Source organism: Mytilus galloprovincialis, chromosome 12 (genome assembly GCF_965363235.1).
Source record: "Mytilus galloprovincialis chromosome 12, xbMytGall1.hap1.1, whole genome shotgun sequence".
Classification (NCBI taxonomy): Eukaryota; Metazoa; Mollusca; class Bivalvia; order Mytilida; family Mytilidae; genus Mytilus; species Mytilus galloprovincialis.
In genome coordinates, this window is record NC_134849.1 from 70,484,059 (window position 1) to 70,511,282 (window position 27,224).

At 32.5% G+C, this 27,224-nt stretch overlaps 3 protein-coding genes across 5 annotated transcripts; 1 reads left to right on the forward strand and 2 right to left on the reverse strand.

Moving 5' to 3' along the window:
* On the forward strand, positions 1-3,384 carry LOC143054699 (uncharacterized). The gene is made up of 2 exons (XM_076227720.1): positions 1-340; positions 2,216-3,384. Exons 1-2 carry the CDS (start codon positions 74-76, stop codon positions 2,921-2,923), a joined length of 975 nt encoding a protein of 324 aa, XP_076083835.1. The 5' UTR covers positions 1-73; the 3' UTR covers positions 2,924-3,384.
* Positions 3,385-4,543: 1,159 nt separating this feature from the next.
* On the reverse strand, positions 4,544-14,827 carry LOC143054698 (uncharacterized). Of its 3 annotated transcripts, none has more exons than XM_076227717.1 (10): positions 14,685-14,827; positions 13,019-13,162; positions 12,115-12,382; positions 10,733-11,382; positions 9,944-10,075; positions 9,478-9,564; positions 8,154-8,832; positions 7,749-7,895; positions 6,588-7,305; positions 4,544-5,974 (listed from the first exon to the last, which is right to left on the reverse strand). In XM_076227717.1, exons 2-10 carry the CDS (start codon positions 13,142-13,144, stop codon positions 5,470-5,472), a joined length of 3,312 nt encoding a protein of 1,103 aa, XP_076083832.1. In that variant the 5' UTR covers positions 13,145-13,162; positions 14,685-14,827; the 3' UTR covers positions 4,544-5,469. The 3 variants fall into 3 exon arrangements, with proteins under 3 accessions (XP_076083832.1, XP_076083833.1, XP_076083831.1); XM_076227718.1 differs by lacking the exon at positions 14,685-14,827 and adding an exon at positions 14,507-14,666; XM_076227716.1 differs by lacking the exon at positions 14,685-14,827 and adding an exon at positions 14,459-14,666.
* A 258-nt stretch (positions 14,828-15,085) lies between these two features.
* Positions 15,086-26,283, reverse strand: LOC143053754 (cyclin-dependent kinase 4 inhibitor C-like). The gene is made up of 8 exons (XM_076226531.1): positions 26,213-26,283; positions 23,596-23,717; positions 22,323-22,399; positions 20,018-20,100; positions 19,747-19,770; positions 17,410-17,493; positions 15,806-15,904; positions 15,086-15,247 (listed from the first exon to the last, which is right to left on the reverse strand). The coding sequence occupies exons 5-8, from the start codon at positions 19,762-19,764 to the stop codon at positions 15,086-15,088; spliced, it is 363 nt and encodes a 120-aa protein (XP_076082646.1). The 5' UTR covers positions 19,765-19,770; positions 20,018-20,100; positions 22,323-22,399; positions 23,596-23,717; positions 26,213-26,283.
* Between the last annotated feature and the right edge of the window lie 941 nt (positions 26,284-27,224).

Genomic DNA, 27,224 nt, shown 5'->3' on the forward strand with positions numbered 1-27,224 from the left:
GTTTCGTTTTGCACACGGCACGCATATTCAAACTATATTATCGATCGCCGGAAGTCGGTTTGTCAGTTGAAAAATGGCCGTCGAAGTATCAACAACTACAAGCGCTTGGATAGATTCATCTGGAATTTGGCTTTTTTGCATTGAGAAGAATATTTTTAGTGTAGCAATGAGAGATTGTCCAAGTATTAAAGTTAATGTACGTGTAGGACACGTAGCTCCATCAGACAAAACCCAAGTGAGACGTTGCATTCTGTTTGCAGACGACGGATTACTGGAGTCAACACTCAGCAACAAAACGTCACCAGCCTTGCTAGTTGTCAAAAATTCTTGTGATTTTAAGGTATTTTAGTTTTCCTTACCAAGTTTTAAAAATATCAAGGAAGTGAATTATTAGGAAACAATTTATTTTCTTTGAAACCCGATTTATCCTTCTATCAAAAGTATCTCAACTGCTCAAGGCTCAATGTAAAAAAAAGTGCAAAATCGTAGGGACTGGCCATGAACTGAAGGCCATACACAAAGCCAGTTAATAGTCTACGTGTAATTAACAATAACTAACTAATTCACCTTGTTGGTGTTGGATAGTAAGTGCAAACATTTTATTTTTAAACATTTTTTTTTTTAAATGTGCTTGGAAGATTAAGTCAACTCTGTGTATCATATGGCTACCTGTATGAGGGGGGATAGGAGGGGTGCTGATCCCAAAATCCCTGGCTTACGAAATCCAGAGGTCCTGAAATTGGAATAAAGAATTCCCAGATCCCGATATCCCGAGCTTATAAACACCTGATCCCAGAGTCCGGTTAAAGGCCCTATCCCCCCTCATGTATATCTAGTCAAGTCCGCTTTAGTAGATCCAGAACTTTCCATAAGGGGGTCCCACTGACTATTGAAGAATTTTTGTCCTACCATGTCAGTGATATTGCTTGACTAACTAAATTACTGGAGAGTAAAATTTATGGTTTATTATAAATTTCCCAATTTGATAAAAATGACGCACATTTTCCTAATAAAAAAGGGCCAAGGTAGTTTTGAAAAAAAGCCAATTATATCACTGCATGTGAAGACTTAATGTAATAAAACTTTTTGAACTTGGAATTATTTTTAATTATGGAATTTGCTTGATTTCTTGTTATTGAATTTCTTTTTATAAATTCCATGTTTATTCTATACTGAAATGTTCTGTGCTGCGCAGTCAACACTTTCTATTATAAAGAAAATATTATATTTTCAATAGAATGTACTGTGCCGCACACAACACTATCCAACCAAAATACATTGTATGGAAAATGTTATGAACTGCTCAATTTGACAAATGATCATAATACCAAATAAACATGGAATTTATTAAGATTTTATATTTAAACACAAGAAATTAGGCAAATTCCATAATTAAAAATAATTCCAAGTTCAAATAATAGCCTGTTAAATGTACAATAAAAAAATCACTACCTACCTACACTTTTTTCTTTGATGTATTAAATCCTGATATGATAGTAATTAGGAAACACATATATTATATAACTTGGCCCAATCAAATTTTTCCCCGCAAAAGGGTGTGTGCATCTATCTGCCTATGGTCCCTATGATAAATATTGCACTGTCAATTTTAAAAAAAATGCAGATAATGAAATATATTATGTATGTAAAAAAAAATCACCTGGAGTCTCCCATTTTTGGTACTTTGGTACTCACAATTTTTTTAGAATACTCCACATTGTGACATGTCAATGATGAATGATTGGAGCCAAATATATACATGTACATGTAGTAATCAGCCTTATCATGTATTGCATAAAAGAGGGACGAAAGATACCAAATTAAAGGGACTGTCAAACTCTTAAATCTAAAACAAACTGAAAACGCCATGGCTAAAAATGAAAAAGACAAACAGAAAAAACAATAGTACATATGACACAACATAGAAAGCTAAAGAATAAACAACACATATATATATAACACATATATATATATAGAACTTGTATGTTATTTAATATATATAAAACAGATGTACAAATATAGCAACATTACCAATGAGACAACAGACCACTAGAGACTAAATGACATCCAGGTTCGTACACAACTGTAGGTTACTGTTCAGCCTTCAACAATGAGCAACATCTAGTGTATATATATGGTGTTCTATGACAATGTATGAAAAAAGTTTCTCTGTGAGTTTTATTATAATACATGTAATATATTCCCTCTGTTTCAGTTTGACAAAGATGCAGTCAAGGGATTATTCAGCATTGGAAGTGAGTCTTGGGCTGCACTTGTTTGGTCATTTGCTATTGTTCCAGGAGCAACTTTCCTAGGGAGACCTGATCATAGCAATGCCTTAGATCTTCCGGGTATGCCAGTTCACAATCTGAATGAAATTCTGAAATGTTCATGTGTAGTAGGAGGAAGCATTTTTGTGCCAAATAAAGATATCAATGTATTAACATCTGAATTAACTGTTAATGACTCAGGGAGTGAAAGTGATCAGGATGACCAAGGTATTTCAGATCATGATAGTGCTGAGGATGAACATTACACCTCCATCTTTCAAATAAGAGGTTCAACATATGGTGGAGAATATCAACTTAATCTAAAGGAGGTACAAGGTGCACTTAGACAATGTATTTCTGTGCCCGTCAGACTTTTATTTCAAAAAGACAATCCTAAGGACAAAAATGCTATAAGTGTAAATGCTACTGTCAACAGCAAGGACCTTCAACTTGGCTATATTGGTGTCAAAAAAATACCAAAGGTAACAAAGGCTTTGACATCAGGAGAAATAGTGACAACATCTATGAAGTCCGTCACATCGTGGTTTGTCAGAAACTTGAACTCGAGAAAACTGAAAGGATCGGTTGTTGTCTGCAAGAAAGGAAAATGGCTTCCAGATTCAGACAATAATTTTTATAATGCAGATTTGTAAATTTTAATTGTCTGACATCAGATTGTGTTATAGTATTTTCATTAACATGTAGTCAGTAATGTCAGGATGCACCATATGCATTTTGATTTATTCCTGGGGTTTCTTTCACCACAAATGTCTGGTTTCACGTCTATGGATAAATTTAATGTTTATTGTACATGTATGTCTCTTAACTGATAAATATCTTCGAGCTGTCTTCAACTTTTCAGCAAAATGTTTTTTTAAACAATTGGAGTTTCTCTCAACCAAGTTTATAACCAGTGGGATAAAAAAAAAATTGTGAATTCCAGATATACATTTTACAGAAATTTTAGTTTCCCTGAAACATTGGTTAAATCATTTACCCAAAAACTAAAATTATAAACTACATGTAGTGATTTGTCTGTAACAAATATTTGTGATATTTGCAGATAGTATAATCTATAAGTATATACTACACCTATTAAAATGTTTAAACCTGCTGCTTTTGTTCAGATCTGTTCTACATCAAGAATGTGATGTTCAGTGGTTGTCTTTTGATGATGAGAATTGGTTCATATAGTGTCTCATTTTTGTCAAGCCTGCGACTTTAGTTGCAGTAAGCTCAACATAGGGCAAATGTAGGTACAGTGATCTGGCGGTGGTGTTAGCTCACTTCTTAAAAGCTAATTATCATGTTAATATTATAGAAGGTGGAAGACTTGGATGCTTCATACTTTGTATATACATGTAGATGCCTCATATTACGAAGTTTCAGTCAGTCAAATGTCCAATGGCCTTGACCTCATTTTAATGGTTCAATGACCGTGGACCATGTTGACAACTTGAAAAAAAGTTTTTGTAACTTTAAATTTTCTCTTAATGTAAGTAATAGGATAACTATATTTGGTATGTGCGTACCTTGCAAGGTCTGCATGCCCGTCAGACAGTTTTCACTTGACCTCGACCTCATTTCATGGATCAGCGAACAAAGTTTAGTTTTGATGGTCAAGTCCATAACTCATAAATCACAATAGGTCTTGTTTATTCGGTGTATGAAAGGACTGCAAGGTGTACATGTCCAACTGGCAGGGGTCATCTGACCTTGACCTCATTTTCATGGTTCAATGATTATAGATAAGTTTTTGTGTTTTGGTTTGTTTTTCTTATACTGTATGCAATAGGTCTACTGTATTTAATTCATGAAAGGATTGTAAGGTGTACATGTCTAGCTGGCAGGTGCCATCTGACCTTGACTATGCGGTATGGACTTTGCTCATTGATGAAGGCCGTACAGTGACCTGTAGTTGTTAATGTTTGTGTCATTTTGGTCTTTTGTGGATAGTTGTCTCATTGGCAATCATACCACATCATCTTTTTTATATTGACTTCATTTTCATGGTTCAGTTGATAATAGTTTAGTTTTGGTGTTTTGGTCTGTTTTTCTTATACTGTACATGCATATGTTTTGTAAAAGGTCAACTATATTTGGTGTGAGAGATGATTGTAAGGTGAACATGTCTAGCTGGCTGGTGTCATCTGACCTTGACCTCATTTTTATGATGCAGTGGTAAAAGTTCAGTGTTGAGTTTTGGTATTTTTTTCTAATTCTTTATGCAATAGGTCCAGTATATTTTACATAAAATAAACATAGAAGATACATGAATATATACATGAAGTACCTGATCAAATGACATATATATATATATGAATTATAATTAATAAATTTACAATAAGCAAGATTGAATTTGCAGCAGTCCAAGTTTACGAGCTTATTCCATCTACGCCAGTGACTTACAACCTTACGACTTTTCACAGCGCGCCAGAGGGTTGCATCCTGTTCTGCAAATTTTATTTTGCTTGCATAACGATTTTTTACCCAAATGATTAAAAAGATGGAATTTTTTTTTTCATATCAAATTGAACTTTTAAAAAATATATGCCATTTGAAGAGATAAAATTTATTGCTTTAAAATATTAATATGTATATATATATACATTTACATGTATATATGAACAGTCAAATAGGATAACAATAACTCCATGTAATAGCAGTATACAAAAAAAACCAGATCACAAACTTCATATAAATATATATACATTCATGACATCACAGTTCAAAAAATCTTCCACTTAATTAACTGTTTACTAGGAATATTAAATATAAATATTAAATTGCACTTGACAACAGAAACAAAGTGTTTTAAATTTGAGGGTGTGTATTTTCTCTGCTATAAAATTAAACAGACACTACAAATAGCCAGCTATCATTTAACAAATATGGAGAACATACATGTATATAACATACAACTCACTGCTGGAAGACATTGTTCAACCAAAGGATTACATTTTCATGAATAATAACTTTTTTAAACATAAAAGGGATGATACATTTTCATCTGTTCATAACTAATGCATCAATATAAAAATAAGACCATGTAACTATTCTTGAATTGAAAACATACATGTATACATTATTTCCAATAAAATCACAAACAATTAAGTTACTGATAAAGACCACAGTCAAGATAGATGAATTGTTGGGGACCTCGAACAAATATGAAGTATGTCTATACATACATTTACATCTATCGTAAATGTAAATGCTGCAGGTTTTCTGGTACAGGCGGTAATCCAACATCCAAACGAAACAGTCTCTGTCTTATGCTTGGCTTATTACGTGCAGGAAGAAAGCTTCTGCCTGCAGTGAATATATTGCTGTCCTCTCTCTGGTTATGGCGAACAACATGAAGTCGTTTATCTTGACCATTGTCTTTATCAAAAGATGCATGTTCTAATTTGAACCTTTCATTTTGAGTCCAGTAATAAAAAGGAATATTAGGATCAAGGCGCTTGCAAAATTCACGAACAATTTTCCGCCATCCTGATTTAAATTCTTTTAAGGTGAATGTGTCTCCTAACTGCCTGCGTGTCATGCTGAAAAAACATTCAACATCATCTGTGGTGGATGCCCTCGGGTGTTCAGGATAATTCATTAGATTATTTTGTCTACGGCGATGTTCTTGACTTTCGATATTGGCTGTTATATCAATGAATGTTTCACGTGTGAATCCTCTAAGGTTTTCCATTGGTCTGGAAAAAAATGAAAATTAATACAACTTTTCCTTTTAAAAAAAATTAGAACAACCAATTTTCAGTATAATATGTGTAGATGTATGTATTTAGGATTGAAACATTTGAGTGGCCTACTGAAGTTAAATTTTTTATATTTTTTATGTAAAATTTATCTAAAAAATATCTATTTACAGTTATGAAATTATTACATGATCTTTCATGTATATGATTGCTGTTTTCAGTATTCATTTTTAAAAACATGTTTAACCCCGCCACATTATTTATGTATGTGCCTGTCCCAAGTCAGGAGCCTGTAATTCATTGGTTGTTGTTTGTTTAAGTGTTACTTATTTGTTTTCGTTTATAAATATAATAAGGCCGTCAGTTTTCTCGTTTGAAATGTTTACATTGTCTTATCAGGGCCTTTTATAACTGACTATGCGGAATGGGCTTTGCTCATTGTTGAAGGCCAAAAGTTGTTAATGTCTGTGTCATTTTGGTCAGTTGTCTCATTGGCAATCATACCACATCTTCTTTTTTATACCATCAATTTTTTTTTTTTTCACTCATATTAATAAGTTGCTGCTTTCTTCAACACAATATGCATTATTAATTTTATATAGTCAAGTACCTGTTGATATCTATATATAAGAAATTATAAATCTCTCTGTGCCATGGCATGAAGTCATCTAAGATGTAGTTTAACATCTGGTAATTAAACTTGGATCTCTGTAATTGAGTTAATCCACGTCCATCTGATGACTCGTGCCATCCAGCGATAGTTCTAACATATTCTGCTTCTGATTCAAAATTATTTTGTTCCATGCTAAGGGCAACCTGATATGACAATAGTTTTTCTGCATCCTCAACGGACTGTGGTCTTTGACCAGTAAGGGCTGCGTGGGTGAGCCCTGTGTTATTGTCCATCATCGCCTTGTCAAAGGCTTCAGGGTTCAGTGACACATTTTTACATTCTCTAGTTGAGGTTGCCATTCTCTTCAGAATATGGTTATGGTCACCTCTTTCATAGTGTATGGTTTTAGTTGTTGGATCAACTTCTGGAACATACAAATAACATGTGAAGTCTCTGCCCTCCTGTTTCAATTTTAGAACGATGTCTCTGTATATATATGTGGCAACAACAGTACGAAGCATGTCTAGATACGACTCTGGTGTGTCTTTTCGGAATGGATATGGTTCATAACCATCTGGAATAAGTCTTCTCCTAAAATTGACAATGCTGTCTTGAAAGGACAATCCTTCATCCTTCATTTTTTTTATATCAACAATTACATCTCCGGGTATAGCATCATTAGATCTCTCCGCAAATGGGTTACCATTTTCATCTTCTGTAGAAAAAAATAAAACAGAATTATTTCAAAACTTTAAAATACTGGTATTATATAATTTAAGGGACATAAGAACATAATTTGAAACCATTGTAAACTGTTTATCAGTCAGTTTTTTTTTTTAACATTTTCTATTAGTAGTCTCACCCTAAAATATTGCTGATATTATTTTTTTTGAGTCAGTTATGACATGTACTTCAGACTTTGCCGTTGCTTCAGGTCTGGAGTATTTATTTTTCTAATGGTTTTATTATAAATTAGCTAGTAAGCTTTCTCATTTGAATTATTTTATATTTTCAAGTCTGCATTTTTCTCATTGTTGAAGGCTGAACAGTGGCCTAAATAATAATTGCTTACTTCCTCTTCATTTTAAATTGGGAAGAAATTGTCTCATTGGCAAAATCATACCATATGTCCTTATTTCTATGTGTCATTTAACATACCTCCAACATAGGTAAGCATGGAAATCAATGTTAACTTTGACATCTTCCTCACTGCCTCTCTGGAATCATGGATAAGTTGCCATATGTGAAGGGGTCCAGTGTCTCCCTGTGACCTAAGTGAGTTGAATTCACCATCTGTTACTGTACCTGAATAAGTAATAAATAATTATCATTCCAGTAAAAAAACATTTATTATAAGACTAAGAGTTATATCCCCTTAACGGTTTAAATTGAAAAAAAAATTCTTAAAAAAAAAAGAATTTGGTTTTGTTTAAACATTATAAAAGGATTATGCAGTATATCACTTATTGTACCTTAATTTCTGTAATATATATGAAGAAGTCATGAGTTAACACATACATTGGTTTCATAATTACAAAAACAACAAAAAGTTCAATAACTTACCAACTACTTTCAATCCAGCTTCTGCCATCGCTTTCTTTATAGGAGTTGTTAAATCCCTGACTTGCTGATCTCTTAGTGACTTGTAAGGGATATACTGAATAGGAAGTGTGTATGGCTTTTTACTTCTTTTTTCATCTGAAATTGCAATTACTAATACATGACTTGCTGCTGTTCTCTTCTTTTTGAACAAGTTTTTCAAGTAGGTAAGGAAGTCATTCTTCATGGATTTCAGGAGATCTATGTACATTGAACAATTCTGTAGTTTCCTTTGGTATTCAGTGCAATCTTGTAAAAGTTGATTAAACTCCACAACCTCCCAATTCAAACTTTTAAGAGTTTCTGCATTTGTTGTTTTCACTTTCACTTTTGTTTGAAGAGTATTACAAGCTGATTGGAAACCTTTTTCTAAAAATTGGCAATCATATTCTAATTCAATTTTCAGCTGTTGAACACCAGTTTCTAAATTAGCATTATTCAAAGTGTGTATTGAATTCATCCAATTAAGTCTGCTTTCATACTGTTCTCGTAAAGTATCAAGTTTACCATCATTCAAATTGACATCACCATTCCAAACATCTTTCACAGAGTGTTGAAGTGAGTCTTTCAGATCAGTTCCGTCCAGTTTTAACCAGTACTGTCCTTCTGGATTTACCTCTGTCAAAAGTTTAATGGCTGGGATCTGAAATAATATAGCAAAAAAGTTGATAATTTCACATAAAAAAGAAGCTGTGTTGTAATTGTGAATGAGACAACTAAATCTCAAAAGACCACATGTCACATAAATAAACAAATATAGTTTACTGTATAACCTCCAACAATGAGCAAAACACATACCACAGTTATAAAAGACCCAGAAATGTCAAATGTAAAGTAATTCAAATGAGAAAACTTAAACAGGCGTAATTTCAAACTTTCTAAAAATTGATAATTGATATCACTACATATTTTTATTTACAATCGATGCATTAATTGATGCAAATGTTATACTTTTCGTTAGGTTTCAGAGATACCACCAGTATAATATAACAAAAACAATATTTTACACCTATGATCTATTTTTAACAATTTTTGTCTGGGTCATATTGCACAAATCTTTTAAAATAAATTTCATAATAATTATTGTCACTAAGTTTGTTTAAATTTGGTCCTGTAGGAGAAAAGCTCACTTGGTTCTGTGGGTCAGGTGAGCTAAAAAGGAGAATTTGTTGGAAACCTCACTTATATTATATTAGGATTTGTTGCACATCTAATGAATGCATCCAAATAGGTTTGGTGTAGTCCACAAAAATATTTTCTATAATAACGTTACAATTTTAAAAGGTACCTGAATAGCTGGAGAGTCTGTAAAAGCAGAAGCTGATGTTCTTCTGTGAAGTGTGGACCTACTGACAGCTGCTAAGTTCACTCTAGCCTGAAAATAATAACAAAATTAACATGAAATACAAAAAAAAAAGATATATCAATAATAGTTGCATCTGATAATGTCATAAAGGTTTATTTAATTTTTGCATGTAATAAGTATCTAATAAAGGATATATGTTGTACTTTTTGAATTAACTGAACTTTGTAATCATGCTCACTTACCCCTACCCTGATGATGATACCAACACATGTAAATGGGAAAACAATTTAATATCACTAGATTCTATTTTCGAAGTTTTATAACTCCAACATGTCCTACAGAATTCATTTTTTTCTTATATATGCACATCTACATTACTTCTTATTATGTACAAAGTTTCCTGTAAATTTTTGTGTAGTTTCAGGGGAATTATTATACATGTAGCTACCTCTAAAGGTTTTCCAATACAGTTGGCAGGTTGACCACTCCACATTGGACCTCGCAAAATTCTTCCTAGTTTGTCTTCAAATTCTGCATCTAAGGTTTCCAACCACTGAAAATAATCATCTGGTATGGAAATCTGCAATAAACAATTTATTTAAAGATAATGTGCATTATTTAATAGTCATGGAAGTCTCATGAGTTTATATACAATTGTATATCATGTATATATGCATGTCCACTAGTGTTTTATTAAATTGATTGAAAATATTGTCAGGATTTTTTTTAATTGTATATGTATATATATGTAATATTGAAGAGGTGTTGATTTTACATTAATTACTAAACATATGGTTTTTACATAGTTTTATATATATTAACACATTTGCATAGTATTTAATATTTTTTAATATATGTACTGTATGTACATTCCAGTATAAATTGGTGATGTAACGTCTTACAAAGTATATTACTATATACAACATGTAGTACATGTATGGATACAAATAAATAGTGCTAAAGGGTACATTTAAGTTTAAAATTACAGTTCATTTTACGGCAATAAAAGTTCCTTTGCCTTTGGTGTGGGTTTTTTTCTGTGCATATATGGATAAGTCATTTTATTGGTTTTTTTTTTAATTATGTGTATCCGAATTCAAAAAATGGCAAGCTTAACATGTTAATTTTTAATAATGAAGTGACAAAAGGAGTTGACACTTACATGACATTGATGTAAATGTTTTTGCAGACTAACCTCCATGTTTAATGACACAGGTAAAATTAAAATATAAATTACCTGTCTAATATCACTAGCACAGAAGAACTGAATCTGGTGCTGAATTAAACCAAAAGGCATCCGTGTGACCGGCATCAGTGGTTCCTGTGAATTTGGTCTTTTTGTTCCAAGGCATTTCACAAAATCTTTTACTACATTGGGTTTACTATTTTCTTTCAGGGTTTTCATTGCTCTAAGAGACAGACTGGTGAAATTGGCTGTTCCAATTTTCAACCCCTCTTCCTCTGCAACACTTTGAAACATTTGGTCAAGAAGTTGTTTTTTAGTTTCAGTTGAGAGTCTTTTAAAATTTGCCTTTACTGACTGCTCTGCAAAGTCAACTGATGAAGTACTAATGAGTTTTAACAACTGATCCTCATTTAGTATGGAATTTAAAGATAGAATTAGCTGGCTATCTGTAATTTGTTTGCCCAGTTTCTGCCATATTGATACAACCTGGTCTGGATTAAATTTAGATGTATAATAAGTGAGATAATCATCACTGGTTGATGTTGCAGGTGTAGTTGGTGTCTTTGGTGTCTGTATGAAGCCGGAATCATCAAATGTGGATGAGGATTCTTCGTAATTAATCAAAAATTCTTCTTCTGCTTCATCAATGGTTGAGTAGGTAATTCGAAAATGGTTGACAATTTTTGCTCTACATGAAATAGCTGAAAAAAGAAATTATACGTTATATTTGGATACAAGGAACTTTTTTTTTTCATAATATAAAAAAAGATGTGATGGTGGTACATTGTAATGTGATTAGTATAGAGTCATAATTTTCATGATAGGGCCCTTAGATTTATGTTGCAAAGAATTTTTACTAAGCAGAAATGATGTGGGTAAATAAAGTCTTATATTGTATATTTCAACTTACATGTACATATAAAAGTTATCTGTAAAAACCCATACAATTTCAAAATTCCAAGTCTTTCCAAGCAGTATACATGTGCCTGTCCCAAGTCAGGAGCCTGTAATTCAGTGGTTGTCGTTTGTATATGTGTTACATATTTGTTTTTTCGATTGAATTGTTTTACATTGTCTTATCTGGGCCTATTATAGCTGATTATGCTGTATGGGCTTTGCTCATTGTTGAAGGCCGTACGGTGACCTATAGTTGTTAATGTCTGTATCATTTTGGTCTTTTGTGGATAGTTGTCTCATTGGCAATCATACCACATCTTCTTTTTTATATACACATATATATTGTTTCTACATTATTTTATGTTTGAGATACATGTATGTGTCTGTGTTCATTATTGTTCCTGTATATAACATATTTAATTAAGAAAGAAATCTTTGTCTCATATAGTTACAGATTTGAAGAGTAACAAAATTTCAAAGGGCCAAACACAATAACAATATGCATTATTCAATTATAATATAAGTGCTGCACTTACTGCTTCTAACAGAGCCACAGGTCTGTTTGATAAAATCACTGGCTTTCGTCCAATATATATTATCTGCATTCATAGCAGGCCACTCATTATCAGAAGACTGTAAATCTTTGTGTAAGGCCACAAACTCTACTAGGGAACACAACTCTTTCTGGGTCCATACTGGTTGCCTACGTTTCTTTTTAGGTGGGCTCTTATAATTAGTACCCTTCAATGGTGAAAATACAACTACTCGCCTATTTCTCTTCTGAGACAAAATGTGAGAGGTTCCCTATAATTGTAAAAAATTATAAATTAAAAAAATTTCATACCGGTATATAATATAACACTATTATAAAGTTTATATCCAAAAATATGGCTTGTTTGTCCTCACCATATATATTTACCAATAACATGAATAAAAAGGCCATATTAAAAAAAAATTATTCTTGCTTCTAAACAAAAAAATATTTCCATGATTCTGCATCATACTCCATATAATATCCATGTTAACATTACATTTTGGTGACTTCCATAACTGACTATGCAGTATGCCAGGGTATGAAATTAACAGGGACCCACAGACCAATGGTCACTGAAATTTGGTGTGGGCTAATGAAATTTCTGCTCTTCTTGTATATAACTTTATATGTGTACTACAATATTTATTCTGTTGGCTACCAAAGTCTTAAGTTTTATGCCTGGTATGCACTTTGCTAGTTGTTGAAGGCAGTATGTAACAAAGATCTATATTTGTTAATAATATTTCTTTGTTATTTGGTATCTTGTAAAAAAATGTCCTTATACATGTATCCCATAAATTCATCTGAAATCACTAAGGTTTAGGATTAGGAAGTTTTCAGAGATTTCCTATATGAATGTGATAATTTTTGTGACTTGAAAATTGAAGTTTTGAATAAGTTCTTACCAATGGAGTAACAAATCCAGGTAATTCTTTTCTTGTTGTGGTGTCTGTTGGACTTTGGAAAAGACATTTTCTGCTATCTCTTGGCTGCACAGATGTAGGAGTAAGTACTGGTGATGTGGTTGTCATTGGAAATAAATCTTGCCTCTGGATAAAAAAAATTCACACATATATACATACATAAACATTGGAATTTATATAAAAAAAGCAATATTCTACTTCAGTCACACTCTTTATGTGCATGAATAAATATATCTTTATTTCAATAGTTGAAGATTATTATATGAATTGCATGTAAAATACTGTATGTTGTACCAATTATATATGTTACATGTGTATGTGTATATGCCCCACTGGAGACCTAATTTGGAAAATAAAACTTTTTATCTTATCTTATCTTATATGTATCAGAGCAATTCTTTTTACTAAATATTCAAAAATGTTAATGCATGTTATGACTAGAATCTATATAATTAATGGTAATGATATTAACTTTTGAAGTGTTCATGATAGGCTTAATATATATACTTTTAGAACTTTATCAGTGTTCCTATAGAAAAAGTTAAATGCAATTAGCCATTATTTTGATATGCACTTTTGTAATAATACAGTCATAAATAGTGTTATAAAAGTCATCGTGTCTATACGAGTCATAAATAGTGTTATAAAAGTCATCGTGTCTATACGAATAATCTTAAAAGGATCCACCTGGGTGTCCTGTTTGCATCTGTCACTGTAGAAATTGTAAATGTGGCACATTGACTAAAATTAGGACATTAATTTGACACTAATTTAAACAAATCATAAACCAGCTATTCCAACACTGAATACTGATGACATCATGTCACAGTTTATCTATACATGTACATGTAGGGTGTGTAGGGTAACCGTCAGTCTGTGAAAAATACTGTTTTAGGGTTTGTCTGACTGAAAAAGAAATATTTATGTCTATCCTAATGAATTTTTGTCTCAGACAGATTTAGGGATACACTGAACCATTTAGAAGTAACATACATGTACCACTTAGACTACTTTTTTTATGTACATGTATCAATGTATTAGTATCAGTGTCATTAATGGGTTAGGGTAAGGTTTGGGGTTAAGAATAGTTTAGTATGGCTCTTTATGGGTTGGGACCCCTAAAATAAAAGAAGGCCATGCAGTATCTTGATTGTCAGGATTATAATTATCTTCGTTTTTATATTTGTTGAGTTGTTAATCGTGTTTATAATTAGTTCAAGTAAATTTTATAATGTTACAGCCCATCAGGTTAAGAAACAATCGATTTTTTACTCATGGCATGGCCGTTTAATGTTTATACTTGACGGTTTTCAGAAAGGCAAAATCTAAAAGGGGGGAAATTTAGACTTTTTCATTGAAATATTTTGGAAAATTTAGAGACGACTTAAGACGACTTTTTATAATTTTAGATTTCTTGTTTACCATAGAAAGGCATGTTAAAATTTCGCATGAAAGTCGCTTCTTGTTTACGTGTATTATTCAGGAAAGTAAGTGCATTTTTTTCAAAAAATGTCGGAACAATCGACGCCATAAATTCACTCTTTTTCTTGTATTCTGTATAACCATTTCCCTCAGTTTTAATGCGCTTCAATCAATGTAAACACGATTTGTTGATCTATGTGTTTATGTTTACACAAAAATCACTCACCTGTTACAAGTTGTAGCGTTGTCATTGGCTTATCAAAATATCGATTTTCTGTCTATTCTGATTCGTTCAATGGCGGACGTAGGCGGTTATTATTATCACGTGACTTGTTGTTTTTTTGCACACGGCACCATCATGAAACACCTCCTCTGGGATTCAGTAGAACAAAACAAACAAAATGAGACCCCACTTTATATGATTCTTACAAATATTTGTTTGTTAAAACTGTCTGATTAACAACAGGAATTAGTGTAGATTCAGTATCATCATTCATTTCAATAAAAATATTTTTTTTAAGAAACATGAAAGGGAGGAATATTTTCTGATTCAGAACAATAATACGAGTAAAATGAGACCCCACTTGATATAATTATTACAAACATTTGTTCATTAAACTTGTCTAATTAACAACATGATTTAGTGTAGATTAATAGTAATGTGATCAGACTAAGTAGATAACATACATCTGTGATGTCGATCTTACATCCTCTATCAATGAGGAGACGACAGATCTCCAGGTGTCCTCCACTGGCAGCAAACATTAATGCTGTCCATCCATTATACTTCTGGAATAATACAACTGACATCAAAACTTGTCTGATAAACTGGACAATGTTGTGTAATAAATATAAACAAAATATATATCACATGAATCAGTGGTCAAAACTGAATAAAATGACCAGTCACACTTGTATTTATATTGTATATAAACAATAAATAAACATGTTTTGTTGTGAAATGTCAGAACTTCCATAAAACCTGATATCTTAAAAAAAAATTTTTTCAAGAAATGTGTAAAATAATTATATCAATGGATTCAGTAGAACAAAACAAGTAAAATGAGACCCCACTTTATATGATTCTTACAAATATTTGTTCGTTAAAACTGTCTATTAACAACAGGAATTAGTGTAGATTCAGTATAATTATTCATTTTAATAAAATAATTTTTTTTAAGAAACATGAAAAGGAGTAATATTTTCTGATTCAGAACAATAATACGAGTAAAATGAGACCCCACTTGATATAATTATTACAAATATTTGTTCATTAAACCTGTATAATTAACAACATGATTTAGTGTAGATTAATAGTAATGTGATCAGACTAAGTAGATAACATACTGCTGTGATGTCGATCTTACATCCTGTATCAATGAGGAGTCGACAGATCTCCAGGTGTCCATACATGGCAGCCTTCATTAATGCTGTCTGTCCACTACCCTGGAATAATACAACTGACATCAAAACTTGTCTGATAAACTGGACAATGTTGTGTAATAAATATAAACAAAATATATATCACATGAATCAGTGGTCAAAACTGAATAAAATGACCAGTCATACTTGTATTTATATTCGACATAAACAACAAATAAACATGTTTTGTTGTGAAATGTCAGAAGTTCCATAAAACCTGATATCTTAAAAAAATAATTTTTTCAAGAAATGTGTAAAATAATTATATCAATGGATTCAGTAGAACAAAACAAGTAAAATGAGACCCCACTTTATATGATTCTTACAAATATTTGTTCGTTAAAACTGTCTGATTAACAACAGGAATTAGTGTAGATTCAGTATCATCATTCATTTCAATAAAAAAAATTTTTTTAAGAAACATGAAAAGGAGTAATATTTTCTAATTCAGAACAATAATACGAGTAAAATGAGACCCCACTTGATATAATTATTACAAATATTTGTTCATTAAAACTGTCTAATTAACGGCTTATTCTCATTTCGCATTAGCTGTCAAAATAATTATATAAAATTAATCCCAGTTTGCCTTAGTACAAATTTTCAGGTACATAAGAATTAACTAAGGCGAAATGGGAGCTTCTGTAAACATTGTAATTAAGTTATGTTTTGTTTGTATTGCTATAATTATTATTTGTTATTTTGATGTCAAATTCTACCATGAAATATTATTTATGTTTGGTGTCCCACTTTTTAAATAATTCTTTTTTATAGCGGCTCTTCTTTTTCTGATTTTTTTACTCATGTGTTATATTTTGTAAATAAAGTCTTATTAGATATGACAAATTGTATATGAATATTTCTTATGTACAATTTGTTCTGTTCTGAAGTAACTTGTAGTTGTTTGTTTTTTTACTGCTTATGTACAATTTGTTATGTTCTGAAGTAACTTGTAGTTGTGTGTTTTATACTGCTGGTGTACAATTTGTTCTGTTCTGAGGTAACTTGTAGTTGTGTGTTTTATACTGCTGGTGTACAATTTGTTATGTTCTGAAGTAACTTGTAGTTGTGTGTTTTATACTGCTGGTGTACAATTTGTTCTGTTCTGAAGTAACTTGTAGTTGTGTGTTTTATACTGCTGGTGTACAATTTGTTCTGTTCTGAAGTAATTTGTAGTTGTGTGTTTTATACTGCTGGTGTACAATTTGTTCTGTTTTGAAGTAATTTGTAGAACTTTGTTTGTTTTATACTGCTTATGTACAATCTGTTATGTTCTGAAGCAACTTGTTTTTTTATTTTTTATACTTTTGTTATTATAGTTCTAAAGTAAATTGTTGTCGTGTGTTTATGTACAATATTCAACATTTTGAAGTTACTTGTAGTTTTCACTGTTTCACTGTGCTTTAATTTTAAGTAACATGTAGTTTTGTGTCTTTTTTTGTTCATGTACCATAAAAGGCTGTATCTTCAAATGATTTTTCTATGAGTTATTAAAATAAGGTAGCTTTGAATGTGAATATTTTACTTACATCTCGATAATCGATGTCTGCACCATTCTGTAGACATAATTTTAAGGCTTCTATATCTCCTTTCCTAGCAGCTGTAGTAAGTTTCTGTAAGTAAAACATAGAAATTACATTTAATCTTGATAATCAATGTCTGCACCATTCTGTAGACATAATTTTAAGGCTTCTATATCTCTATTCCCAGCAGCTGTAGTAAGTTTCTGTAAGTAAACCGTAATAAAAATATATTGAAATGAATGTCCTTACTGTTAAATTAGGTAATAATTATGTTTTCTTCTGTTTAGCAATGACTACATAAATCAGTAGTATCCTTCCTTCAAATAACAGACAGAGAGGAATTCTTTTAATAGCATATAATTGTTGGGATTTATGCATTTTATATTATCAAGAAAACACCAAGAGTGCACACGATGAAATGTCTCGCCTTCTTTACTAATCATTGATATTATGTTGATAGTCCTAAATAAAAAGCTTTATCACAACTGTCACATAAACTTAACATTAACCAAGAAAACTAAACAAACACTTTAACGGGACGGACAAACGGAGGCACAGACCAGAAAACATAATGCCCCTCTACTATCATAGGTGGGGGATAAAAACAGACCAAAACACAAAAACCTTACTGTAACCACTGAACCATCAAAATGAGTTCCCGGTCAGATGACACCTGCCATTTGGACATATACACTTTACAGTTCTTCCATCACTGAATATACTAGATCTATTGCTTATAGTATCTGAGATATGGACCTGATCACCAAAACTTAACCTTGTTCACTGATTCATGAAATGAGGTCTAGGTCAAGTAAAAACTGTCTAACAGGCATGAAGACCTTGCAAGGTACACACATACCAAATATAGTAATCCTATTACTTATAATAAGAGAGAATTTAACATTACAAAAAATATTTTTTTCAAGTAGTCACTGAACCATAGAAATGAGGTCAAGGACATTGGACATGTGACTGACGGAAACTTCATAACATGAGGCATTTATATACAAAGTATGAAACATCCAGGTCTTCAACCTTCTAAATATGAAGCTTTTTAGATGTTATCCGCCGTCGGATCACTATCCCTATGTCGAGCTTTCTGCGACTTAAGTCACAGGCTCGACAAAAATTGTTAACCTTCAAAAATTTTTTTTTTTAGAATCATGGACTAGATTTGGCATATCCTTGATTTTTCTTTCTTGTAGTATTTTCTGGACTTTGACCTTTGTCCTTTTAAAGATATGTAATACACTTAGTCCTTTAGTTGCCCCTATTTTTGTCCTTTTTAAGACATGTAGTTGTGTTTTTCATTCAATAAGTCCTTTAATTGCCTTTTAAAGACATGTAGTTGTGTTTCATTCACTTTGCCCCTAATTACTTTCTCATCCTTTTTCATATCAGCTAGTAGAAATCTCTCTATTAACGTACTTAAAGAGATACATATATAAATGTATGTAGACTGAATAAATGTAGATGTGGGATATAATAAAGCAATGAGAATGTAACCTAACAAGACAAAAGTGTGTTGCATCAGTCAGCTCTTTATACCATAAAATAGATTGGTCGTATTCAACTCACATGAACTTAACAATGGCAAGGGGAGATAACTTCTGTATTTTATTTTTTTTATGTAGAAAAATTGTCCCAATATTTTTTTCAAATAACTCTATAGACCTACTTAGAGTTACAAATAAACAAGGATTCTGAAGGTACTACATAAATAATACACTATCTCCCACTTTAAAAATCTTCCCCCCCCTTTCCCACCTCCCTCAAAAGCTGTCCATCCTCAAAAGCTGTCCATCCCCTCCTACATCATGTACATTCATACTTGAAAAATATTCGCTAAATTTCTTAAACTGCATTTTTGTTTGTTTTGTTCAGTTACTGAATACTGATTCAAATGCTGTTTGTGTCACCAGTGTAATGAGTAGAAATGTTTTTGAGTTCACCTTGCTTTGTCCCAGTTTTGTATTTTTTTGTTGTTTTTGGAATAAGTAGTTTGGTAGTTCACTTAGAATTCTACTAGTTTTATCTCAAGTTATCACATACTTGTATCTAATTGTACACTAAGGCCAAATAAAAAAGTATGTGTGGTTCCAGTTACATCTGAAAATAAGTTAGGGTAGGTAGGCAGGGATTTTTTTTTACATTGAGTCTATGGGAGCAACATTCTGACTTTAACAGTGCTTAATGAAAAATGACAATAAAATCTTTAGGGTAGGCTATTTTTAAGCCGAAAAAGTAGGGACGGTAGGGTTACTGGAACCACACATATGTTTTTATTTGGCCTAATGGGAAACAAAACTATAAATGACAAGGAGACTATTAAGTAAATCTTACATCATTCCAACTTTCCATTATAGCCTAAAAATAGAAAAGAATAATTATAGTCAATATATACATTGTACTGTTGAGTTTTAATTGAGGTATTTGTGTTATTGCCAATTGAAACATGATCACTATGAGTTGTAAAATACTGACTTAATATTTTTATCTTTTTATTTCATTCAAATAATATATTATAGCATTGAAACAGTCATTTATTTCAACTTTTCTGCACTATTTAAAGTTAATGAACTGAACTCAAAACCTTAAAAATCTAATCACATACCTAAATGAGGTACAAATGTATTCTACAAGCAGGGTGTGACTTTTTCCATCGAACACCAGAACATCTACTGCACTTTTGCAGATCTAAAAATTTCAAAAGTTTTATTTACCAGCATTAAGACACACATAAAGAACAATATTAAATATCATATTGCAGCTTCTCAAAACATTATCAATAATCAACTAGACCAGTCACATTAAATTCAATCATTTTTTTTTATTCTGTATGTGCCTGTCCACAGCCAGGACCTATGACGTAGTGGCTGTAGTTAGAAGCTGTGTACCATATTTGTTTTTCCTTCATTGTTGTAGTAGGCTGTTCGTTTTTCTTTTGAAATGTTTCACATTTTATCATACCAAGGCTTTTATAGATGATTATATGGTATGGGTTTTGCTCATTGTTGAAGGCTATTAGACGACCTGTAATTGTTTATATCTTTGTCCTATGGTCTAGGAATAATTGTATCATTGTTAATCATACCACATCTTCTAATTATTATATGGTATGGGTTTTGCTCATTGTTGAAGGCTATTAGACGACCTGTAATTGTTTATATCTGTCCTATGGTCTAGGAATAATTGTATCATTGTTAATCATACCACATCTCCTAATTATTATATGGTATGAGTTTTGCACATTGTTGAAGGCTGTTGAACGACCTGTAATTGTTTATTTCTTTGTCCTATGGTCTAGGATTAATTGCTTCATTGTTAATCAGTTAATCATACCACATCTCCTAATTATTATATGGTATGAGTTTTGCTCATTGTGGAAGGCTGTTGAACGACCTGTAATTGTTTATATCTTTGTCCTATGGTCTAGGATTAATTGCTTCATTGTTAATCATACCACAACTCCTTATTTTGAGATCGTTTCAAGATTTGGGTTTTATAAAAAGGTCGGCATTTAAGAAACACATAAAAAATATCAAGTAACAGTTTCTTAAAACATTATCAATAATCAACTAGACCAGTCACATTAAATTCAATCATTTTTTTTAATTCTGTATGTGCCTGTCCACAGCCAGGACCTATAACGTAGTGGCTGTAGTTAGAAGCTGTGTACCATATTTGTGTTTCCTTCATTGTTGTAGTAGGCTGTTGATTTTTTCTTTTGAAATGTTTCACATTTTATCATACCAAGGCTTTTTATAGATGATTATATGGTATGGGTTTTGCTCATTGTTAAAGGCTGTTGGACAAACTGTAATTGTTTATATCATTATTCTTTAGTCTAGGGATACATGTATCATTGTTATTCATCACATGAACTTTCATGAACATTTTCTTTATACAATGAATTTGAATAATTTCAAACTATTGGGTAACAGAAAGAAGTTGCACAGCATAAACAACAAGAATGTGTCCTAAGTACAAGGATGCCCATTCCGCATTATAATGTTCTATGTTCAGTGGACTGTGAACTGGGAGTAATCTCTAATTTGACATTAAAATTAGAAAGATCATATCATAAGGAACATGTGTACTAAGTTTCAAGTTGATTGGACTTCAAGTTCATCAAAAACTTTAACTTGAAGCAGGACAGACGGACCAACGGACGGAAGATCAGACAAATGTCAGACGAACAGACGGACCCACAGATCAAAAAACATAATGCCCATTAAAAAGGGGCATAAAAATTGCTAACATTCTACAAATCAACATTTTCAAGCTGTTCATCAAATATAAAATCATTCCCTTCCATAGAAGCCAAGAAAAAGAAATTTTCATTGTACAATGAGTGTTGTATAATTTCAAACTATCAACCAATAGGATGTGGCTATACGACAGATGTGAAAACAGGAAGTGGATGTTTGACAGATGCGAAACCAGGAAGTGGATGTATGGCAGATGTGAAAACAGGAAGTGACTGTATGGCATATGTGAAAACAGAAAGTGACTGTATGGCAGATGTGAAAAAAAGGAAGTGGCTGTATGGCATATGTGAAAAAAAGGAAGTGGCTGTATGGCATATGTAAAAAAAAGGAAGTGGCTGTATGGCATATGTGAAAACTACTTACTCTGACTCTGTATTGATTTACCTCATTTTGGAGAAGCAGCAAATATTAATTTTCAAGTCTTTGGTTTAACTGTCCAGGGTTTAAACCCACCACCTCCCACACTAAAAGTAAACACAATACCACAACACCGTGAAGATCTTTGGTTGAACTGTCCAGGGTTTAAACCCACCACCTCCCACACTAAAGGTGAACACAAAACCACAACACTGTGAAGATCAACGAGGCAGTCTTTATAGATTGATTTGTTTTGTTCTCTTAAAAAAACATATATTATACAATACATACTAATAAATAAATACTGATGAATGTACTTCTGTGGTCAGCCTAATTTATAAGTAACGTTGTGTCGTCATCTAAAGCATCTGTGAAAAATGACTATAAATCATATTTACTTGTTTAAGCCCGATATATATGTAACATTGAAGTATGACTAAAAAATACTTTATTCGTACTTGTTATGAATGTTTCTTATAAACATATCAATGTGTGTGTGTTATCTCCCTGTTTCAATAAAATAAACTTGCAGTTATAAGTTATATGGTTCGCTATTGACCCCCTACGGATCCATAGAGGGTTAGTAAAATCCATAGGGGCTGAGGCCGAAGGGGGTAAGTAGTGAACCATATATAAGATATAACAAGTTTATCGCACATGGGACTTTTCCTGCTGCGTTTTGTATAAAAATAAACAATGAAATACAACAACATCAATAGATGACGTCACCATTAACAATAGACAGAGGTCAAGAACCCATATGAAATTCACTAACCAAATCTATAGGGGGTCACCATGTGACGGCGTTAAATCAAACCAAACCAAACAAAAAAAGGTATTATGTGAAATTAAATCCTAAATGTAATGGCCCGCTTCATAAACATGAAGACCTTATCATATGAGGTTATTTTTGAATCGTTGACTATATATTAACCTGTACACATCTCCATTCTTGCTTTGTTGGGTTGCTCATCTCACTTTATTTTTCTATAGCACAAGTTCAATTTTATATTTGAAGACAAATAACATTGTAATGATGTCATCACATTCTTTGTGTCTTGTTTATTATAAAAACATTGGTGGTATATAGTATTTTGAATATAAAAACTATATGTTGATTATCTCCCCTTATAGAGTTTGAACATTGTACATTATCTCCCCATATAGAGTTTAAACATTTTACAGTTATCTGATCTCCCCTTATAGAGTTTGAACATTTAACATTATCTCCCCTTATAGAGTTTGAATATTTTACATTATCTCCACCTATAGAGTTTGAACATTTTACATTATCTCCCCTTACCATGCTTATAGAGTTTGAACATTTTACATTATCTCCCCTTATAGAGTTTGAACATTTTACATTATCTCCCCTTACCATGCTTATAGAGTTTGAACATTTTACATTATCTCCCCCTATAGAGTTTGAACATTTTACATTATCTCCCCCTATAGAGTTTGAACATTTTACATTATCTCCCCTTATAGAGTTTGAATATTTTACATTTGAAACAAATTTCAATAGTAATTGATCTTATATAGTTCACATATAATGTACACTTACCTATAATAGTAACTTGACTGTACAAGGATCACATTGACTATAATAACAACTTGACTGTAAAGGATCACATTGACTATAATAACAACTTGACTGTACAAGGATCACATTGACTGGACACGGATCTAATAAATACAAATAATAGATGTTCAAAATAAAAATATGGCTAAAAAGAAAAAAAACAAACAACAGTACACAAAACACAAAATTAACTAGGGGCTCTCAAGAGCCTGTATCACTCACCTGATTCTACTTGGGTTTTTGAAATCATATAAAAAAATATAAAATTTGGCTAAAAGTAACAACACTTGGCCAGCATCTCATAAGGAAAGAAACATTCATGCTATGTTTGATTTCATTCAATTCAGTGGTTCTTTAGAAGAAAACTTGTATGCATTTCCCATAGGGTCCTATGTTAAACTAAGTCCCCCCCCCCACTGGCAGCCATCTTGGATGTTGCAATGGCGACAAAGTAACAACACTTGGTCAGCACCTCTTAAGGAACATTCATGCTATGTTTTGTTTTATACCACTTAGTGGTTCTCTAAAAGAAGTCATTTGTATGCATTTCCCATAGGGTCCTATGTTAAACTAAGTCCCCCGCTGGCGGCCATCTTGGATGATGGATCGGCTACAAAGTAACAACATTTGGTCAGCACCTCATAAGGAACATTCATGACATGTTTGGTTTCATTCCATTCAGTGGTTCTTTAGAAGAAGACTTGTATGCATTTCCCATAGGGTCCTATGTTAAACTAAGTCCCCCCACTGGCAGCCATCTTGGATGTTGCAATAGCGACAAAGTAACAACACTTGGTCAGCACCTCATAAGGAACATTCATGCTATGTTTTGTTTTATACCATTTAGTGGTTCTCTAAAAGAAGTCATTTGTATGCATTTCCCATAGGGTCCTATGTTAAACTATGTCCCCCGCTGGCGGCCATCTTAGATAATGGATCGGCTACAAAGTAACAACACTTGGTCAGCACCTCATAAGGAACATTCATGTCATGTTTGGTTTCATTCCATTTAGTGGTTCTCTAAAAGAAGTCATTTGTATGCATTTCCCATAGGGTCCTATGTAAAATTAAGTCCCCCGCTGGCAGCCATCTTGGATGATGGATCGGCTACGAAGAAAAACATTTGGTCAGCACCTCATAAGGAACATTCATGACATGTTTGGTTTCATTCCATTCATTGGTTCTCTAAAAGAAGTCATTTGTATGCATTTCCCATAGGGTCCTATGTTAAACTAAGTCCCCCGCTGGCGGCCATCTTAGATAATGGATCGGCTAAAAAGTAACAACATTTGGTCACCACCTCATAAAGAACATTCATGACATGTTTGGTTTCATTCCATTCAGTGGTTCTCTTAAAGAAGTCATTTGTATGCATTTCCCATAGGGTCCTATGTTAAACTAAGTCCTCCGCTGGCAGCCATCTTAGATAATGGATCGGCTACAAAGTAACAACACTTGTTCAGCACCTCATAAGGAACATTCATGCCATGTTTGGTTTCATTCCATTCAGTGGTTCTCTTTAAAGAAGTGATTTGCATGCATTTCCCATAGGGTCCTATGTTAAACTAAGTCCCCCACTGGCGGCCATCTTGGATGATGGATCGGCTACAAAGTATGAACACTTGGTCAGCACCTCATATGGAACATGCATGCCATGTTTGGTTTCATTCCATTCAGTGGTTCTCTAAAAGAAGTTCAAAATCTAAAAAGTTAATGTCGACGGATGACGGACGGATGATAAGTGATGAGAAAAGCTCACTTGGCCCTTCGGGCCAGGTGAGCTATAACTTAAAGACTGAGTGACAGGAAACCCATCAAAAGTTAGGGGTTATCTTAGGTGCTCCACATGTGGCACTTGTGTTGCTCATTAATGTAAGTACAAACTCGGTGATAGTTCTAATTTAAAGATAGTTTCCAATGGTTGAATACAATGTTGACCTCTTTCATTGAATGGTTGCTGTCTCATTGACATTAACATCCAATCTGTCATTCCTACACTACAAGTGACTTTTTAAAAATTCTTACTCTTTAAGCAACTCACATTGTAATGATTGTAATGTTTTGTTTAGTTTTCACTAACAAATGCACTTCATTTTGTATAAATTATGTCATGTTATTTTTTGTTTCCAATTTATTTAACAAAAAGGTGGTACCTGACACTACAGGGAGATAACTCTGTATAATCAGCAGAATGTTTTAATGACGTTGTGTTTATAAGGGAGTATCAAGCTTCTCAATGATCAAAATAAGTGTTTGTCAAACTGCTATATATAACCAGTGTAATTTTTCTGATTAAACGGTTGGTTCAAATTTTTTGAAATTTTTATTTTTGTCAAAGAGTCAAAGTAAATAATTTGTCAAAATATTAAGAAAATTAAACGAGCCAAATTAAATTTAGTTAAAGTGTTAGGTACCACCTTAAAAAGAAAAAAAAGCACTGGTGAAATGCTACTTAGAATGAACCAGCTAGCTCTTGATTATCACCCCTTTAAAAATTCTAACATTTACAATTGAAATATATTCATGATATTTCTGAATTTCATTCGATAAAAAAAAAAAAGTAACGATCCAATACAATTTGACTATAATATTAAATTACCTTTACTAAGTAATAAATTGACTGGACTTGAATCAAATAAAACAAACAGTAGATCTTTAACCTGAAAATATAAAATAGCTCAATTTCAGTTCTTCACATTTATATAAATATCAGTTGATCTATTTCTGAATGTGTATACTTGTGACAAGTAACTTGTCATGAATTTAAAAAAAAAAAGAGGTTTAACCTACCATAGTACCATAAATAGCTCAGTGAAAGGTATAGCCTACCATAGTACCATAAATAGCTCAGTGTAAGATATAACCTACCATAGTACCATAAATAGCTCAGTGTAAGGTTTAACCTACCATAGTACCATAAATAGCTCAGTGAAAGATATAACCTACCATAGTACCATACATAGCTCAGTGTAAGGTATAACCTACCATAGTACCATACATAGCTCAGTGTAAGAGTTTTAGGACAAATTCATAATAGCATGAAGGCCTGTTATTAGCAAGGCTGTCTAATGGCAGTTTTTTTGTCTCACATCACTGCATTATTAACAAGGCTGTCTAATGGGAGTTATTTTTGTGTCACGTCACTGTATTGTAAGCCAGGCTGTCTAATGGGAGTTATTTTTGTGTCAAGTCACTGTATTATTAGACAGGCTGTCTAATGGGAGTTATTTTTGTGTCAAGTCACTGTATTATTAGACAGGCTGTCTAATGGGAGTTATTTTTGTGTTGTGTCACTATATTATTAGACAGGCTGTCTAATGGGAGTTATTTTTGTGTTGTGTCACTATATTATTAGACAGGCTGTCTAATGGGAGTTATTTTTGTGTCAAGTCACTGTATTATTAGCCAGGCTGTCTAATGGGAGTTATTTTTGTGTCACGTCACTGTATTGAAGACAGGCTGTCTAATGGGAGTTATTTTTGTGTCACGTCACTGTATTATTAGACAGGCTGTCTAATGGGAGTTATGTTTGTGTCACGTCACTGTATTATTAGACAGGCTGTCTAATGGGAGTTATGTTTGTGTCACGTCACTGTATTATTAGACAGGCT

What these genes read in the sequence shown, in the direction of transcription:
- LOC143054699 (XM_076227720.1), top strand. Translation starts at nt 74, where the DNA reads ATGGCCGTCGAAGTATCAACAACTACAAGCGCTTGGATAGATTCATCT. An exon ending in AAAATTCTTGTGATTTTAAG is followed by an intron (nt 341 to 2,215) that starts GTATTTTAGTTT and finishes CCTCTGTTTCAG; the next exon opens with TTTGACAAAGATGCAGTCAA.
- LOC143054698 (XM_076227716.1), bottom strand. An exon ending in CTGTGGCTCTGTTAGAAGCA is followed by an intron (nt 11,383 to 12,114) that starts GTAAGTGCAGCA and finishes TTCTTTTTTCAG; the next exon opens with CTATTTCATGTAGAGCAAAA. An exon ending in GTATTGGAAAACCTTTAGAG is followed by an intron (nt 9,565 to 9,943) that starts GTAGCTACATGT and finishes TATTATTTTCAG; the next exon opens with GCTAGAGTGAACTTAGCAGC.
- LOC143053754 (XM_076226531.1), bottom strand. An exon ending in CAGACATCGATTATCGAGAT is followed by an intron (nt 15,905 to 17,409) that starts GTAAGTAAAATA and finishes GTATTATTCCAG; the next exon opens with GGTAGTGGACAGACAGCATT. An exon ending in GTAAGATCGACATCACAGCA is followed by an intron (nt 15,248 to 15,805) that starts GTATGTTATCTA and finishes GTATTATTCCAG; the next exon opens with AAGTATAATGGATGGACAGC.